The sequence below is a fragment of the Ochlerotatus camptorhynchus genome, unplaced genomic scaffold (assembly GCF_037179485.1).
Source record: "Ochlerotatus camptorhynchus isolate MF236.1 unplaced genomic scaffold, CSIRO-AGI_Acam_v1.1 ptg000010l, whole genome shotgun sequence".
NCBI classification, from domain to species: domain Eukaryota; kingdom Metazoa; phylum Arthropoda; class Insecta; order Diptera; family Culicidae; genus Ochlerotatus; species Ochlerotatus camptorhynchus.
This window is the reverse complement of record NW_027040502.1, coordinates 1511108-1530831: the sequence shown is the minus strand read 5'-3', so window position 1 is coordinate 1530831 and position 19724 is coordinate 1511108. Positions and strand designations below refer to the sequence as shown.

Below are 19724 nucleotides of genomic sequence, written 5' to 3'. Positions count from 1 at the left end.
GGTTCGTTGATTTTTCTATGTTTCGAGGGGTGAATCGATTAGCTTAAGGCCGAAGATAGTACCAGAGCTGAGCCAAAAAGTTGAGCACGTTTCATCGGGACCTTCTGGTCTTAGAGTTACCTCTATGGTGCAACCGAGTGGTATGCACCGAAATCTCCGTCTGATGACAGTTGGTGGCTGTTGCTCGCTGGGAAAATGCATGGGTTATCCAATTCGTTACCATGAATAGCTGTTCGGACGGCCCCTTCACCAAACCCACACTCAGGGCCAGGACGACTGTTGAACGATGACGAGAAAAGCTCAACTGTAGCGGGGGGATTAAGGGCTTCCATGGTTGAAAATGCTGGCTTCGGCGCTGCATCATATTCCAGAGTACGAGGCGCGCACTTCCAGGTATAAGAAGTGTGTAATATTAAAAAAAAAACCCGAATTTATCCACCTATGGTGTGATCAGACCCTTCTTACTTATTCAAGTTTATTTATTTTATTGTCATTATCGGTGACCAAGCCCCCCACCCCCGTGTCATCCAGTGACGCTACGCCACTGCCTGGGGGTACCCTGAATATATCCGGGTGTAGTCTATTTGGTGAGGCTACCAATCACCTTATCATCGTATTTTAATGTGATTTAATGGGTTTTAATTCAATTCATATTCAAGCAACTTCCCCGGGGTACCCGGAACATGTCCAAGTGTGTCCAATGTGGTCTGGAACACGTAACACGACTTGCATTGATCTTATTTTTGAATCCTGTAGTAATTTGATGTGTCGCATGATGGTTTTGATACGTTTTCCGTTAAATCCAGCGTGAAGGCCCATATTCACCGGATCTTATTCCGGCCATATCTCCGGTACCAGTTCACCGATTCCAAAACCGTTCAATAGCGTTCAATGGGACCCCAAGACCTATCATTTGGCGCCAAATCGGTTGAGCGGTTGCTGAGAAACGTGAGCGCATTCATTTCGTTACATACACACACATACACACATACACACACACACACACACAGACATGTTCCGATCTCGTCGAGCTGAGTCGAATGGTATATGACACTCGGCCCTCCGGGCCTCGGATCGATAGTCGGTTTTTCAAGTGATATCTATACCCTTCTTTGTAAGAAGGGTAAAAACATCGTAGTAATTTAAATACTTTGAAGACGTTATTATATAATTGAATTTAAATACTTTTGTCACTAGTGAAGTAAGAAAAGTCATGTCGTGGTGACGTGACTCTCCATTTGACCACGACGTGGCTTTTCTCACTTCACTAGTCACCAATGTAATGAAAAATAATTTTAATGTATTGAAAATAATTAAAATATCAAATCAAGAACAACAGGTTAAAAGGGCATGCAAGCTTTTTGTAAACAAACCAGGGGGTAAGTCCAACAATCAATACGAAACTAACGATTTTTAATTGGCGCACTACTTGACTAGCCTATTGGTCCCAAGCAAACGATTAACGTACTCCATTATAGTCGAAAATAAAAGAAATACCGATTTATCGGTATTACTTGCAGAGTTAAAAGGAAAAACGGTGCTTCAGGTTTGAAGGAACAAAGTGGAATGAACGTTTATTCTCTAAATACTTGCTAACGTAACACAATCGCGGGTTACTTGGTTTTCACTCCTCCCTAATCCGTGATGCCTAAGAATTGGCGTAACTTAGCTTGCTTAAAAAGGGTCATCGGTTTCGTGAATCCATCCGCAGGTTGGTTTGCTGTCGAGATGTATTCGAGCTTCACTGTTTGCTGCTCCAATGCTTCGTGTACAAAATGGTAGCGAATACTAACATGCTTTGTTCTTGGATTATACGAACCATTGTTCGCGCTGCTGATTGCCGACTGATTATCGCAGTAGATTGGCATTGCTTCAACTTCTGTTAGCTCCGAACGCAGATTCTTTCACCACATCGCCTCTTGAATGGCCCGCGAAAGTGCCATGAATTCCGCCTCACATGACGAAAGGGCTACGGTTGGTTGCTTTTTCACATTCCAGGATATGGCAGCCCCTTGCATGGTGAACAAGTAACCTGTTGTCGATCTTCTGTCATCAGGACCTCCTCTCCAATCGGCATCGCTATACCCTTGAAGGCCTCCAGTATCGTCCTTAGTGTACAGCAACCTTTTCTGCGCTGTTCCCTTCAGGTATCGTATTATACGCGTGGTTGCTTCCCAATGTTGTCTACCAGAGTTGGCAGAGAATTGACTCACAGCATTCACAGCGTACGCAATATCTGGTCGACTAGTTGGCGCTACATATGACAAACAGCCAACTGCTTCCTTGAAGGGTACTCTTGACATCTGTGCTGCCTCCTCAGCCGTTTTGGGAGACATCGATTTATCTAGTCTCAGACTTGGATCTGCTGGTGTTGCTACAGGAGTAGCGTCCGTCATCGCAAAGCGCTGGATTATCTCTTGAATATAAGATTGTTGGTCCAACGAAAGATGTCCTTGCACTCGATCTCTGACAATTCGAATTCACAGGCAGTGTGAAGCTTCACCCAAGTCTTTCATTTGGAACTTCTTCATCAAAAATTTCTTCAGTTTCTTCTTCAACGCCAGGTTGTTTGTAAATATCAGCAGGTCATCTACGTATATCGTCACAAATAGCATAATGTCACCACCCACACAGAAATTCAAAACAACCCAAAATTAAGTTCTTTTCACTCATCTCCCATGTTCCGTACGATAAGCCAAATTTGGGTAAACCGGCTCAAAGTAGTTTGCATTTAAGGACGGCAAAAAAAATTACCCATTGCTAAGTTATTTTCAATTTTTTCTACCCAAAATTAAGTTCAATTAACTCAAATTTGGGTATATCGCATATTACTCAATTTTGGCTTCTTGTACGGAACTAGACGGTTGAGTCGAATCTTTCGTTCTATTTTTGACAACAATAGCGAGAGGAAATGAAACGGGCAGAGGTCAAATAACTCAAATTTGAGTTTAAAAAACCCAAGCGGTGGGTAGTTTTGTTTTTCTGTGCAGGATCCAGTACAGGCACGTATCTACTTGTGATCGTTGCAGTCCGAATTCTCGCAATACGGCATCCAGTTTTCCGTTCCATACACGGCTCGACTGCCTGAGGCCGTACAGCGCTTTCTTGAGTCTGCACACCTTGCCGTTGACCTTATCGAATCCTTCCGGCTGCATCATGTATAATTCTTCATCGCCTAGCTTACCCTGCAGGAACGCAGTGACCACATCCATCTGGTCCACATCAAAATCAAACTTCACTGCCAGTGCCATGAGGTAGCGAATTGTTGAATATCGTACTACCGGAAAATATAAATCTTCATAGTCGATTCCTGGTTTCTGCGAGCAACTCTTCACCACGAGTCTCGCTTTGTATCGCTGTATGTTGCCGTCGGGACCACGCTTAGTTTTAAAAACCCACTTGTTACGGATTGCCTTACGTCCTTCAGGTAGATCGGTTAACATCCACGTCTGATTCTGGTCCAACGATGCGATTTCTTCCTTCATCGCTTGTATCCACAGCTTTCGATCAGGTCACCGCATGACCTCATCGTAGGATCATGTAGGATTGTGGATCGTTCTCCATGGAAACATCGATCGTTGATGAATCAGATGGCTGGGTGAGAAAATCATCACCAGAAAAGGAACCATAACTAACAAAATCATCATACTTGCCTGTGTATACGCGCTCCCGACCGCTGCGCCTCAACCCTTGTTGACTTTCTTCAACTGGTCTTGTTTGTTGCGGTCGGAGCGCAGGTTCGTTTCAGGCATCTTCGAAATCGTCACAAGATATGCTTGAGCTGCTGTTCTCTGATTCTTCTTCGTCGGCAGAGCTGACTTCGTTCTCATTCTCGAACATTCGATAGGCACTACGACCAACAATCAATACGAAACTAACGATTTTAAATTGGCTCACTACTTGACTAGCCTATTGGTCCCAAGCAAATCGACTAACGTATCCCATTCTAGTATAAATTCCAGTACTACACTATGTTTGTTTTGATTCGCTATGAAAGTTTGACAGATAAAATGAGGGGTTCGTGGATTTTCTGATGTTTCGAGGGGTGAATCGATTAGGACCGAAGATAGTACCAGAGCTGAGCCAAAAACTTGAGCACGTTTCTTCGGGACCTTCTGGTCTTAGAGTTACCTCTATGCTACGACTTCTTCTGTGAACAGTTCCATGAATTCGACTGACTTCGAATCATGTTCACAAGCTGCAACGGACTTTGGAATGCTTTCGCTGATCACGATTACATCTCGACTGATTATGAAATCGTTTCGCTCCGGATGGTATACACGATAGCCCTTGGTATCTTCGCAATATTCAATAAACAAGCCTTTCTCCGCCTTTGGATCGAACTTTTTACGCTTCATCTTCGGAACATGGACCATCACGCTTGAACCGAAAACTCGTAAATGCTTCAAGCTTGGCTTTTTCCCTGTCCATGCTTCTTCAGGAGTCTTCCCTCCGATGGACATAGCAGGAGAGCGATTCGCCAAGTATGCTGCCGTTGATACCGCTTCTGCCCAAAATTCCTTCTTTAGTCGTACATCGTTTAGTAGACAGCGAGCCTTCTCCACCAATGTGCGGTTCATCCTTTCTGCCGTACCGTTTTGCTCCGGTGTATAAGGACAGGTCTTCTGATGACGTATACCATCGTCCTCCAAAGCTCGTCGAAATTTGTCGCTAAGGTATTCCCGTCCATTGTCGGTTCGAAGAATCTTGATTTTCTTACCCGTCTGTCGCTCAGCCTTTGCTTGAAACAATTTGGACGCCTTAAACGCTTGATTCTTTGTTTGTAGGAAATAGACAACAACTCGCTTGCTTGCTTCGTCCACAAACGTAATGAAATAACGATTGCCACCCAATGACGGAACCTCTACCGGCCCACACAGGTCGGAATGTACAAGCTGCAGAACCTTTGATGTTTTTGTTTTACTTCTCTGGAACGGTAGTCGAGCTTGTTTGCCTTCTGAACACGTAGTGCAGTCTGCCAGCTGGTTGTTTGAAAAATTAACATCCTCGTTCGACTGCTTGAGCTGCTTCAAACTAGCCTCGTTCAAGTGACCCAATTGTCGATGCCACAACTCAATGTCGTTGGTAAGAAATGACCGTTCCGATTCTACCATTCGGTACAATCCGCCTTCTTCGACTCCATGGATTATCAATTCACCATCATCATCTAGCACCTCGCACTTGTCTGCCGAGAAAATAACTTTATGACCTCGTTTGCACATCGTACTTACTGACAGCAGGTTTGTTGCTAAGTCCGGGATCTTCAGAACATCAATGGAGTCGTCTCGCTTCTGAAGAACCACGGTACCTCTTGCCACGGCCTTCATAGAACCATTGTTTGCTGTTCCAACGTCGTGTTCAATTGCCATCTCTTCAACAAATTTCTGGCTTGGTTGAGCCATGTGGCACGTTGCTCCCGAATCAATATACCACGCCTTGCTCTTGACATTACCCATCGCAAAAATGCTGCAGAGCCCTTTCGGGTTTTGATTCATTTTTTCGAGACATCTGGCAGCAAAATGACTAAGCTTACCACAATTGAAGCACGTCTTCTCAGCTTTATCTGCCTTCGTCTTCTTATATTGGCTCTTAGTTTTACCTGGGTTCGTCCCACGCGAGTACAGTGCTCCATTGTCGCTGCATGTAATGGGACCCTTTTCGAGCTTGACGTCTTGCAAAATCTTGGCTTTGACCGAATCCGATGACAATTTTCCTCCAGACGCCTCCAATACCATGATCATCGGCTCGTCATATTCTGGCAGTCCCATCAGGAGCAACGCGATTAACCACGAATCATCCACCTTGAAACCAATTGTCGAAAGCTTGTGGCTGGTAGACATCGTTGCCAACGCTCTTAGCTTGACGTCCGCTGCAACAACTTCTCCTTCAGCAGGCTGAACAGCACTCCAACTTCCTTCGCGGATCAGGATCATCCGCATCGCAAATGCCCAAGTTGAATAATTTTCACTTCTAGCTTCTAGCTTCTAGCTTCCCCTGGAAATGCCTTTCCATGAATTTTCTTCAGATTTCCGAAACTTGTCTAGCTTCCTTTGGATGTGTCATCCGATTTTTCCAAAAGTTTCTCGACATTTCCGATTTTTTATAGCCCTTTCTTCAAACTTCCCCCAATAGCTTCTTGTTTAATTTTCTTGCATTTTTTTTCGATCTTGAGCCAAAAATCAGATCGAAAGTGGTTTTCCAGTTATTGCTGTATGTGACCATGATCAGGAAAAGGGAATACAATAATTTTAAAACGTTCAATTTGGGCACATAAACCACAAACGAAGTGGTGGTTCAACACCTTTAACTAAATATTGTCCAATTTTATTCCTAATCACTCCCACTGTTTGCAGTGGTGAGTTTCTTTTAAAATTTTGACATTTCTCCATTCTTCTTCGTTTTCGTGTTTGTGTTTTTAATGCTTTTTTTATGTATTCTGCTGTGTCCGTGCCAAGCGCAAATGCCTCAACAAACCGTGTGAGCTCCGCAAAATTGCATCAATTTATATCTGCAGTTTACTGCTATTAATAACAATAAACTTCCTTGGAAAATGGCCGACCTGGAGGAACTCAAGTAAGTTTTCTTATCATTGCTATTGAAAACATCTCAAGGCACATAACCCATGAGCCGTTTATTAACAGCCGCTGTCGGTTGTGCTCATCGCAAAACAACCTGACCGACGTGTTCGGTACGGCGCCCAACGACGAACTGTTCCGGATGATTTATGCGTGCACCTCGATTCGGATCACCTACGAGAAGGATTTCCCCTGTGCGGTGTGCAGCAGCTGTATCCGGATCGTGAATCAATTCTACGCCTACCGGAAGAAGTGTTTGGATCACGATCGGCAGCTAAAACGGATTCGAGGCGAAACGGACGATGATGAGGATGACGGCGGCGATGAGCTGATGGACGACCCGTTGAAGACGAATTCCAGTAAACGAAAGCTCAGGAAAGCTCGTGATCGGCAGTTTTACACAGAGGTCCGGAAGCACATCCAGAGCTTCCTGAAAACGCAAGTCAAGGAAGTCGAGCGAAAGGCACTGGAGAAGGTCGATGAAGCACTGAAGAAACGCAAGGGTAAAGGTGCTCCCGAAGACGTCCTGCTGCAGATGACGGTGGAACCGACAGACGAGATCCCCGAGGCAGTTGAGTATGAAGTTTTGAATGAAGACGATTCGGATGAATTCTCCCAGCAAGAGGATAAGCAGGATGAGAACGGAATGAATTACAAGCTGGAACTGGAAAGCGTTTACTTCGAATCGTCGGATCAAGAAGATTTGGCAGATAGTAGTTTTGCGGGTTTCGACGAACAGACGGAATTGAATGGATCGCAGCGTTCTCCAGCGGGGGCAACGGCGGTTAGTAGAAGTGCTAGCAGAAAGAAGAGGAAACTGTCCTGCGATGCCACAGCTGCTGGTAAGGAAAGTTGGATAATGGGGCTGAACTTTGATTAGTAGCATTTGTTCTCGAATTGCAGATGTATCGAACCAATCAAAGACGCTGGAAAAGCAGCTAACAGAGGCTCAGAAGAAAATTGACACACTGATGCAGCTCAACTTCGATCTGGAACTCAAACGATTGAGACTGGAGAATGCTGGCGCTGCAGGAGTCGTTTCGGTAGGCCCTTCGATGTTTCTTGATTGATCAGAAGTCGCTTTCTAACCGAATCTTTCTTCTATTTCAATCCCCCAGACCCGCTTCACCGCCGAGGAGGACATAATGATAAGCGTGCGCGAGTTGGAGGAAATTAACGAACGATCATCGTCGGACAGCGTCTTCGTCGGGATTCTCATAACCCGGTTGGTCGATCCGGAGAACCTGAAAAATATGAGCGTCACCGGTCATGCGTCGCCTCGGTTTGCCAAGCTGAAGAAACCGGACGGTTCACCGCTCTATCCGCCCACGGAGAAGATCGATCCGCGAATTTTCGACTTTATTTGCAGTGAGTATCTCTAGTCTAGTATAATGCTGATCAACCTTCCAAAATAAACGAAAATGAATTCATCCACACAGACAAGGTGGCTGAACGGACAGCAATGAGAATCGGACCGGACGACATCCACACCATCCGGAAGAACTCGGACGAGAGGATCATCAAACGATTCATAGCGCAGAAGATTTCCAACCTGAAGAAAGCGGACATTGCCAAGCGGTTCCGTGTGGAAGGCGAACCAGCATGGACAGGAGATACGGAGTAATTCCTACAATCATTTTATCCCTCAAATACTAATATTACATGTACCTATTAAAGCACCCCAGACGAAAATATGGCTTTCTTTTGAACTGTTCCGACAAATATTCGATTTGGGGTCATCATTACTGATTTGTTTTTAAATACTCACTCAACGCGTCATCCGCTTGCCGATCGGTTCCTCGAACTCTTCTTCACCAGCACTTCCACCGCCGAGTGAGTAACTCCCGCTGCCACCACTAATTGATTGACTCCTCTTCATGACCTGCTTCCGGAGATTCATCGACTTCTGGCAGACCACCAACCGGACGACCTTCTCGCTGGATCTTTGAAGCAGTTCCTTCCGATTGGACCGACCCACTTCCTGCTCGACTCGTTCGTATAGTTTTGCTGAAATTTCAACACATACATATAAGACTCCGTGGCGCAACGGTAGCGCGTCTGACTCCAGATCAGAAGGTTGCGTGTTCAAATCACGTCGGGGTCAAGTGACTTTTTTTTTTATTCATACATCGATAAAGCAGTACATTTAAGGTGAAAAAAAGTCACTGGCTCCAGAGAGGATCGAACTCACGACCTTCGCGTTATTAGCACGACGCTCTAACCAACTGAGCTATGGGGCCCGATGTTGATGAGTTAGGGATCTTACCTCCAATGGCGGACATTTTCAGCGAACAGAGCGGTGGCTTCGGCGGAATGTTGTGATGCGAATTCGAGGGTCTACCGGTGACGCTGGAATTGACTAAAATGTCCTCTCCAAACACAGCTACGGCCAGCCGAGATACGAAATGGCGATCTCCTTTCTCCCCCGCCCCGGAGTTGAAGTTCAAACTTTGCAGGTATTCTGACGAAATTTCCGGAATGGCCGGATGTGTGGTAAACCCACTGCCGGGCTGACTCTCTACGAGACCGTTCATCATTTCGCACGCTACGCCAACGTTGCTCGACTGCTGCTGGTAGCTCCTTAGCATCTGTTCCGTTTGTTTCAGCTTAGCCTTCTGATCCCGAAATGCCTTCTGCAGCAATTCGTTGTTCTTCTGCAGGGTCAAATATTTGCTCTTCCAATCCATCGTGTTGTTCAAATCATCCTCCACGTTCATCTGCAGTCCGATTCCCCCGTCCCGATTCCGAAGCACTTCATTTACCTTGGCCAAAGCCGTCCGCTCAATCTCCTTCATCTTCGTCTCCAAAAACTCGTGAATTTGCTGTTTAACTTGCCGGTAAAACTGCTGATCATCGTCCGCCTCCTGCTTGACCATCGCAAAACACTCCTCCAGTGGATCGACATCCCCGTCTTCTCCTCCACGCTGTCGCCTCAGTTGCCGATCGTTGGCCAAACACCGCTGCCGATACCCGTGGAACTGCTGCAGCACCCGCAAACAGGTGCCGCACACCGAACACGGATAGTCCCGCTCGAAGCTGATCCGGATGGAAGTGCAATCGTGGATCATGGCGATCAGCGATTGGTCCGGAGGGCCATCCACCGGGAAGATGGCATCCGAGAGGTTGTCCGCCGAGAAGCATAATCGGCAGTGGCTGCGATTGAGGTACGGAATTATAACTTGCGTGACAGTCTGATTCGTGTGGGACTGAAACTTACCTCAGATCTGCTGGATCCTCCATTTTTTCACGGTTTGAGCCCTGTTTTATTACAATGTAATTGTAAATCGATGGAAGTTAAGTTTTATTGCTTTTACTCCCGAGTTTGCTGCGTCCCGTTGGGTTGGGGTTGTTTTGGATTTTGTTATGGTTTTCTTTTTTTTTACGCACATGAAAAACGTCAAAATTAGATAAATTCACCACAGGCACACGCCGTTTTTGTCCGAGGGGCTTCACGGGCGATGAGACCAACTCAAAATTAAGTTGGATTTGACTCAAATTCGAAATCTGCATTTAAAATAAAACCGGAACCACTGGAACTATTTTAAATAAGTGCGATTACATTACATTACAAAAATAATCATATTAGCGCCCCTCGGTGGGACATTGTGGGAGCGAGTTTAGTATCAAACAGTAGAGTTATTATTTTGCTTTAAATCTTGATTTAAAAATCGAGATGGAAGTCTTTGGATCAAAAAGCTCCTTCACTACTACTTACTAATTAATAAAAGGATTGGGATTTGGGAAGATGATAAAGTGATTTTATGTTTATTCGAATACTTGTAGCGTGACGAATAAAACCTAATATATTTTTCATATTTGTTACTCATGAGCAGTACGAGAATTTTGATGGTTAAAAGAAAGATGTACAGCGTCACTGAAAAACTGCTGGAAATAAAACAATAATTATTATTAAATTCATGGATGTTTTTTTTCTAGAAAAACTGTTCAAGAAAGTAATAATGTTGGTAATAATAAGTAGTAATAAGTTAGATTGTTCAATAGTTTTTATCAGCTAAAGAACTGCTAATGTTATAAAGCAGGAGTCAACTCTGAGGGTGATAGAGAAATGCATTTCGATTTCATTGGAGCATTTCAGATCGATATTTTTCAAACGCAATTGTCTGTCACAGAACTGCTTATGTCATAAAGAAGGAGTCAACTCTAAAGTGCACCCCACACGACAATTTTTATTGACAATAATCGTATTAATTGTCAATACATTCTATATTGACGTGAATACATCTATATCGACAGTATTTATGTATTCACATCATCAATATTATTGTCAATACATGTAAGTATTGACAATATTTCTAACCGTGTGTGCTTCACTTAAGAGTGAAAACTTAATTTTGAGTTGGACTATTCAAAAGCATTTGTCTGTCAATAACAGCATGCTCATGATATAACCTCGGATATAAAGATGGACACATCTCCAGGAGTGAGATAAGTCTTACGAGTTTTTCAGTTGGATTGTTCTTTATATTTTATCTTCTAAAGAACTGCAATCCCTAAAAAACGGTACCATAAACTAACGATATAATAGATGGTACGACCATACCACATAAAATTGGGATGATATCCCGAATTGGTGCTTAGGCGCTTCTTATCTAGCTTCTTATGGTTATTGTTTATGCGGGATGTTAAAGTGAATCACAGCGGTTACTATATTTCTGATGGATAACCTCGAAATTTCAATAGCACAATTATCAGCTCCATGATAAGCTCCCACAAAACATACAACAATGAAACTGGTACTACACGTTTGCTGCAAACAGCACGAAACGAAAATCAATTATTTTATTCATGTGTTTCACTTATACATCCAAAACATCAGCCTTATACAATCCATAAGACAAACCACATAGGTCCTATAAGAATGCATAAAAGGTATGTTTGACCGCTTATACATTTCATTTGGCACATGATCTTGACTGAGAGTTTTGACTTCCAAAATTCAACGTCACAAAAATCACCGATGAGTTTTCAGATTAAAAAATTCTTTATATGTCGGAGCTATTTATTGTTATTAACATTGTTTGTGCATCAGGGGTTGTGCATAACAAATAACCATAAGAAGTGCCTAACCACCTATTCGGGATAACATCCCAACTCTATGCGGTATGTTCGCACCATCTGTGATAACGTTTGTGTATGGTAACCGTTTATTAGGGCTTTCGATTGAAGTTCGAGTGGTTTTTATGAGTTTAAAGCTGGAATTATTTTTCGGCGTTATGGGGGGAGGTAGCTCATCGATTCTTCCGGTTCGCCTCCTAGCATCGTGCTATAAGGTACCAGGCGATAACCAGGGTAGTTGATCGATAGCTCGATGACGTCATTTCGTTGGCGTCTGCTATGGGAAATTCTCATAGCAGGCGTTGACGATGGGACGTTGTCGAGTTGTTGAATAGCAACTATCGTGCTAACTCACCGATTACCTGTCGATCTGCCAAATTTGGAAAGACGTCTGCATTGAATTGTCTCATATAATAATATTCCGCCCACTATATCACACGAAATTGCGAGTAGTTGAGTGGAATGGAGATAAGTTAAGCATTGGGTACAGGACCAAGTCTCCCCTGGGTGGTGAAAGAAGATGAGCGCAATAGAATCATCAAGTTGCCATAAGGCACGGAATGAGACTATTGCATGGCTGGGTAGTCAAAGTCTTCCATTCGTTAGTCATTTCAGGTGGATTAGAACAGGTTTAGGTTTAGGGTGGGCGTTGGCCAGATTTGGATTTTTCAGATATAATCCTAAATAGGACCTAGATTATTTAATACACTAGTAACCTCAACTTCTGTCACAATGTTTCATTGTGACTAATCAACAATCAATGGGTAAAATATCAAATTTGCGGTAAATTTGAAAAAAAGGGAACTTGGAGTGTAGAGTGCACTGCCCACTGGACGATTCTGAAGCCTGACCAAGTGAGTGGGTTACGGGTTTATTTGATTGTACGTCATTTCCAAGTTATATATAGATACATTCATACCATTGGCATTTTGTATTTGAGATAAGACAGAGACAGGATGCGGAGGGCCCGCTTAGGGGGAGCGTAACCCATGTTATGGCTTCCATTTATTAAATAGTTCAGATAGGCTGGAAATGATAGGTTCATGGTGAGAAAATGTACCATATGGTGCCCGTTCACTGATCAAAATTAGATTCAAATCGTCAGGCCCTGCCCTGGAATAAGGGAATTGACGATGATTTGTCAAGTTTCATTTTGCATTTGCATATAATTGTAAGTTTAGGTTTGCTTTTGTAATTGTAAGATAGATAGTTTGCCTCAATTGAAACATTGAGTTAAACATGACGAATCATACCTCTAAAATAGTAGTAGTTACAGTGCCGCATTATCTAACTTTTGTTTTGTTTGTTTACATATAACTAATACTAATACCTCCTTGTTTTCTCTCTAATTTGTCTGCTATGTCCCACCATCACGATGAGAGATGAGCTACCGTACATGGTACACGCTCATATACACTCCCAAAATAGTATGCCGCAAGTAAGTATATCACAGAGGCAACTAAAGATCCAGAAACAAAAAGCGAAAACGCTGAACGGCAGATTGGTTTACAGTGGTCGACCAGGGTGTGTGCGGATAAATTACAAAATTACAATTAGGTTAGATGTACCAGTTATGGCTGTGCGTTCCTGTTGTGGTGTGTTCCAATCATGGCCTATGGAAATCCTATATGCCATGATTGGAACACATCATAGTAGGAGCGTATAGCCATAGCTGGTACATCTATGCACTACACCACCGGAGCCAGCAAAGTTCAACAATCCATCGTTGCTGATGCCTTTGTTGTCGTTTGGAACCAGTTTTGCGAGGTAGGTGACGATTGTGCGTATTTCTCGCGTAAATTTTGAAAAGGGCCTAGCCTGAACAATACGTAAAGAGCAAATTGAAACATTGTACGTCGCGTGAATGTGGAACTTAATGAAGGCCTAAGTACTTTTTCGTAGTTTTTAGTTTTTGGATTTGAAAGATCGTCGGTTACAGTGGCCTGCTTACTGAGCAGAAAAACGCGGTCCCAGGTCCTTACATATCAAAGTGATTTATAGTAAAATCGCTTGTGTATCGTGTATTTTGCGAAACTCGTTGTTGTCGTTGGTTCCGGGTTTGAATGGATACACAAATTTGAGCAACGGTATTATGTGATATGAGGGGCTCGGTGGCCTTAGAGCAACCGTTTTTGCTTACTGAGCAGAACATCATGAGTCTAATCTCAGGCCCATCCACATTCAAGATTCGTCAATCGTTTTATTTGTTAATATGGCTACATGGTAATAACAGCAACTCGGTGATTAAAAAGGTGCTCGTTTGCCTAGTGGCAAACGTTTTTGCTTACTGAGCAGAAGACCGTGGGTTTAGTCCCAAGCTCCTTCGCGTTATATGATCGTTAGGACATTAATTCAGCTTATCGTTTACCAAAACGAACCCTCTGCAAACCCAACCCTCTTATCCAACATCCCAGTGATTCCTCGTGGCAGTGCAGAGGTGTTCTCGGCTTCCATCAAAGCGAGTGTCATGTCAACACAATCCTTCCCATTCCTTTCTTGACCTGTGTTCGGGCGCGGCCGGCGCTGGTATTGCCTAATTCAAGATCACCAGTTTTTACACATTGAGGATGATTGCTAGTCCCAAGCATCGTCTATTGGTTCTCTGTGTAATTACAGCTGATCTGGCAATAACAGAGTAGCAACCGTGGGCGGTCAATCAAGCTCAAGCAAGCAAGCTCAAGGAATTATTTTTCGGCGTTATGAGTGTGAGTGCGTGAATATTCATGAGAATCTCAAGCGTAAATTGTGTTTGATGGATTCGTACGCGAGTTTATTCACGCAAATTCACGGAAGGAGACTCAATTAATGAGATTTGATAATGATTTTCCGAACACTGAGTATGAGTACGCGTTGCTATTATATTTAGTCACCCTTTTTTACACAGGTCGTTGATAAATGGGTTTCCAAAGTACCTATCTGTTTGCACACCGGTAGTTGTCATCACAGGAGTGGAACTTCGGATCTGAAAGTGGCTCCAGTTGTCATTTGCGAACACTAGCGCACCTAGCGGTAGAAGGCATCTTCTGCCTGCAGTTAAGATAGACAGTGAGTGCACATAGAAAGCCCGTGTGGAACACATCGCTTGTTGAGCAGAAAAACGAACCACTTTTTGATTCACCGATTTGTTTGCACTTCCCCTTCTGTTCTGTGCTGTCATTCTAGTTACGCGCTGTGGTAAAAATAAACGATAACAACAATTATTTGCAGTCGGAATTGCGTTAAAAACAAGTGTAGTAAATTTGATTGCAATGAATTCCAAAATGTTTGTGGACTATAGTGATGATGAATTCGCCCAGCAGGTAATGTTACATGCACTATCAACAGCAACAGCAGAATCAGGGGAAAAACTTAGTGGATCTCGTCCTGGAAAACGACTTCTTCTTCTTCTTCTTCATCCCTTCATCTGTAACGTTGATCTCTGTTCCGTGCCAATCACCAACGGACATCGATTGCCATCCTTTGACGGATGCCCAGATGCAACAAGAAAGTGTGGATTGACAAACTTATAAAAATGTACGGCAGAAATCCGACAGTTGGCGTATGGATCTCCATCGGATGCTACCGACGAATAGGTTCGGATGGGGGAGTCAACTGCACGAAAATGTCTTCGGGAATTCTGCCAGACAGTAAATAGCATCTTTGGTGACAAATATAAAAACGACTGAAAGATACAGTTCTTAGAACTTGTCAGATATTTTCGGAACCTTCCAGAAGTTTTCGGAACTTGTCAGTAGTTTCCGAACTTATCATAAGTTTTCAAAACTTGTCAGATGTTCTCAGAACTTGTCGGAATTTCTTAAAAGGTCTCGGAGCATCTGTGAAGTTCTTGAAACTTGTCAGATGTTCTCGAAACATATCAGAAGTTCTTGAAACTTCTCACAAGGCTGTAGTGCGATGGCGGGTTGGATTTACCGGGGCTGGTATAGCGGTTTGTGGAGATGGTTCCGATGCACAGGCGCTTCCTTCTGACGAAGCTGGACGACGACGGAAAGGCCGCTCTCTGTCGAACCGGGAAGGTAAATTCTCCTTGGCGTTTAGGGCCTTCAACCCGAGAACGATGTCCTTTACGTTTAGGTCAAGGTAACTAAATGTCACCTAGACCGTAGCGTGCAATGGCGGTCCTTGACTCGCCAACCAGAAAGCGATTTGATTGGTTGAAAAAGGTCCTGAATCAGCTGAATTGGTGATTTACACTTCACCTTGATTCACTACTCGCACTTAGTATTCTGTAAAAATATACTCCACAGACACTTCTGGTCTACACGCTCGCCTGAGCTAAAGTGAACGATGGCATCGCAGAACGTCACCCGTGACTCCGTGTCACCAATTTGCCGCGGCCATGCACGCCTTATTCAGCAGTCGGCCGTTAAGCATGGCCGTATCGTCTGCCCAGTGGGTTTCACCCTCGGTTTCACAGCAAGTGTTATACAAATTTACTTGAATGCTCGATCACATGGTGCATATTTACAAGTTTTTGGAACTTTTTAGACCTTTTCAGAAGTTCTTAGAATTTCTTAAGACTCAGTTTTTAGAAGTTCTTGGAAATTCTCATATTTTTTTTAACTTGTCAGAAGTTCTAGGAACTTGTCATAAGTTCTCAGCCTTCTCATATATTTTGGCCTTGTTTTAAGTTCTCAAACTTGTCATATGTTTTGGAACCTGTCTGAAGATCTCGGAACTGTTCAGAGTATATCTTAAGTACCTTGATTTCTCAGAAGTTCTCGAAGCTTATCTCCAGTACTTTAACTACTCTGAAGTTGTTGGATCTTTTCATAATTTCTTGAAACTTCCCAGGCGATCTTGTAAAGCTAATAGGGGAAATGTTGGCTTCGGCAATACCTTAACCTATTATCGTCAGGGTTACCCCAAAGTCCTAGAGTACTCAAATTTGGCCAATAGTTGCTCTGAAACACAATGTATCCACCAAAATTGAGCTTTCAAGGACGTTGTTTACCCCCTGACGATAATAGGTTAAGGTATTGCCGAAGCCAACTTTTCCCCTAAATCTTTGAAACAGCTTCAAGAAATTTAGCGGAGAACTTCAGATAACCTCTAAAAACTTCAACTATGCTCCGTAAAGTTTAGTAAAGTTTCAAACATTCTAGAAAATTAAAAAGAAATACTTTTGAAAGATTTAAGAACTTTGAAGAGGTTCAAGCTCTGAAATAAGCTCCAAGAAATTCAGAAAATTTCCAAGCAATGTTTCAAATTTTTTAGAATTATTCTATAAACTTCAACGAAGTTTCCAAAGTTCCAGCCAAGATATTCTGAAAACTTTGAAGATCTCTCGAGAACTTCTGAGAAACATATATATGATATATGATCCGAGAACTTCAGCAGTTTCTCTCTTTGACCATCAGAAGTCCAAAAAACTTCAGCAAAGTTAAAAGAACTTCAGCAAAGCAAAATACCAGAAACTTCTGGAAATTCCTTCAATGTTCTCGGACCATCGGCTACGACCAATAATTTATGTTTCGGTAAACTTAAACAGTCGAGATTTCCCAAGAGCTCTAATCACTGTTGAGATTCGTCAAAATTCTTAGCTAGGATTCTTCAAGCAACTCTTGTCGAAACTCCATGAATCCATGTTTGGAATCCGTCAACCTCAATCACAATTTCTAAAGAATCGCAGAAGAGGTCCCCCAAGTATATTAGCTAGGATTCTCAAAGTATAATGGTTTAAAATAAGATAAGTAAATAGTAGAATTCAGGTTTCAGAATCATGCTTGGCATACACAGTTTTGCTCGCGAACTGCTCATTTGCTAATAACTTTGCACAGAGTTGACAATAATAAGTTCTGTTTGAAGCAGTCGATAGAATAGAGTTTAAGCTTGTTGTAGATACGTTAAAAAAGGAAATTTTAACTCTACTAATAAACTGCATTTGATTTACGTTGCAAAAATGAAGTGAGAAATGCTCGCTGCACATCTCGGATTTTAAGTGTAAAAATTCATTGGTGTTGATTCAAATGATAAGATTTACCTACTCTTTGCATGTCTACAGTTAAATGTGATCCTAATCTATCAATTACTTTAAAGATAACTAAATTTCAACAACTGAGTGAAAAGTTATTAACATATGAGCAGCTGGTGTGTACAACTGTGCATGACAAGCATGTCCACGGTACTTAATTTTAGCGCAGTAGTGTATAATTAAGTGCGAAACCTCCAATACAGTTTTCTATAATAACATTTAAATTATCCCGCAAATCCAAATCGCAACTGAATCCGATCTACTCACAGAGAGAGAACTCAATACAAATCGAAAGAGCAGTGGAGACAGGGGTTGTAAACGGCGAATGAGAACGACACAAATTTGAGTTTAGTTAACTCATAAATCACATACAGTGCAGGAACTCAGCGATAAGTAAATTTGCCTCGTGTTTTTCTAGGTTTGTCCAGGAAAAACTTCCCGAATATGAGTATCGATTGGATTCACTCAGTCTAATGGTACTACTCCTAGACAGAGTAAAATTTTCGTCAATTTTACTCATTTTCTGGCAGATTTTAGAGGTTTGCTACATGAAACCATGAGGAAAATTTACTCATCACTGAGTTCCTGCACTTTTGGCGATTATGAGTGAACTAAACTCAAATTAGGATCGTTCTCATTCGCCGTATAAACTTGACCCACCCTAATAGACAATTTTCGAGGTTAACTAATCTGCCGTCACACGCATAACTGTTCCATGTTCTCTATGCAATCATTCTGGTAGTAATCCATAATTAACTCATTGCCCCAAATATGCTTCGTTCAAGCATGCAGATAGTCAGTTTCAATATGTTGTTCGCATAATCCTAAACTATCCACAGCAGCATGTCACGCACCGTCGTGGTGACCCTGGACGACGGGGGATCGTTAAAATTTCCTCGGCAATCCAACGCCACCTAACCAGATTTGCATTCTCTTATGAACGGGGCCGGCAGCCAGCAGTTGAAGGCCGTCCTCAGTGCCATATAGCAACACCAGAATGCAAGCATGCACTAACGTTCGGTTTTGCCTGGTGGGCCACTCCACTGATGCAACAACATCAGCAGCAGCAAGAAAAACGTTTCGCTGCGCTGCTATTCATATCTCTTGCTCGACGCCGCCACAGCAGCAGACGTTCAGTCGAACGCACGTCGCCAGCAGCTCGCGAATAGCCTTCACAACCAGAAGGCCACCCTCCTCAAAGTTGGGTAGTGTGTTGTTGGATACGTGGACGACGACGCCGACAGAATGCAAACCCATTCACGACCCACACGCGATCCTAAATCTTGCAACCTCGTCGCAATGGTCGTGGATCTTCCTAATCACAAAAAAAAAAATCAGCATCCTTTCCATGACGTCATCCACGCTTTCAAACTACCCGAACTGCACTCGAGCAGTTAGTTACCGCGTGCCACTCGCACCACCAGACACACTCCCTATCGGCAACCCGCGCCGAGCATTTGAGATCCAAAACATACACAGAAGAGAAAGCAAAACCTCGCGCTACGAAAGGTCGACGACCTCCTATTATGACTGCTGCGCCGTCGTCGTCCAGCCATCTCGCTTGCACGCACGGACACGGCTATCCGGCTTCTCGCTCTCACCCAATCATGTTCGTCATTATTGCTCCGACCGGCACTCACTGCTACTAATCACACCAACTAAAATTGTGCAGCTGATTCACTTCTCTTTTTGCAACTGCTGCTGCCTTGGCTGCCACCAGCACCACTACCACAAACAACAGCAGCGAGGAGAGCGGTTCGCCTTCAATCAACCTCGAGCGAATGAGCGCGAGTCGAGCGAGGCCCCGAGATTGTGCTTGAAACCGCCCACCCACCCACACTCCCGCTGCGCGCGGATCGTTGCCGCCGCAAGTTGCTCCACCCCTCTGGCCCACAAAACCACCCTCCGAGGGACACCCCAGTTGCACTTTTGCCGCTTCTTCCCTGGAGTGGTGAATAAGTTTGACATTAAATTAAATTTTTGTTATTGACCTCGCTGCGCGTGTGTTGGTGCATTTCATCGTGTTGCTCGAATCGAAGGAAAATCTCGCTCACGGCGCGAGAGAGTGAGTGCGTCCGACGACGGCGACGAGTACGAGA

At 43.4% G+C, this 19724-nt stretch overlaps 2 protein-coding genes and 2 non-coding genes across 4 annotated transcripts; 2 read left to right on the top strand and 2 right to left on the bottom strand.

Annotated features, from left to right (window-relative positions):
* The first annotated feature begins 6446 nt into the window (after positions 1–6446).
* LOC135699554 (uncharacterized) lies at positions 6447–8251 on the top strand. The gene is made up of 5 exons (XM_065219832.1): positions 6447–6573; positions 6642–7417; positions 7479–7618; positions 7694–7943; positions 8015–8251. The coding sequence occupies exons 1-5, from the start codon at positions 6551–6553 to the stop codon at positions 8197–8199; spliced, it is 1374 nt and encodes a 457-aa protein (XP_065075904.1). The 5' UTR covers positions 6447–6550; the 3' UTR covers positions 8200–8251.
* Positions 8252–8343: 92 nt separating this feature from the next.
* LOC135699237 (uncharacterized) lies at positions 8344–9914 on the bottom strand. Its single transcript, XM_065219443.1, has 3 exons — positions 9793–9914; positions 8842–9728; positions 8344–8582 (listed from the first exon to the last, which is right to left on the bottom strand). Exons 1-3 carry the CDS (start codon positions 9813–9815, stop codon positions 8344–8346), a joined length of 1149 nt encoding a protein of 382 aa, XP_065075515.1. The 5' UTR covers positions 9816–9914.
* TRNAW-CCA (transfer RNA tryptophan (anticodon CCA)) lies at positions 8608–8679 on the top strand. The gene has a single exon. It is a non-coding gene; the product is annotated as a tRNA-Trp (tRNA).
* TRNAI-AAU (transfer RNA isoleucine (anticodon AAU)) lies at positions 8742–8815 on the bottom strand. The gene has a single exon. It is a non-coding gene; the product is annotated as a tRNA-Ile (tRNA).
* Positions 9915–19724: the final 9810 nt, after the last annotated feature.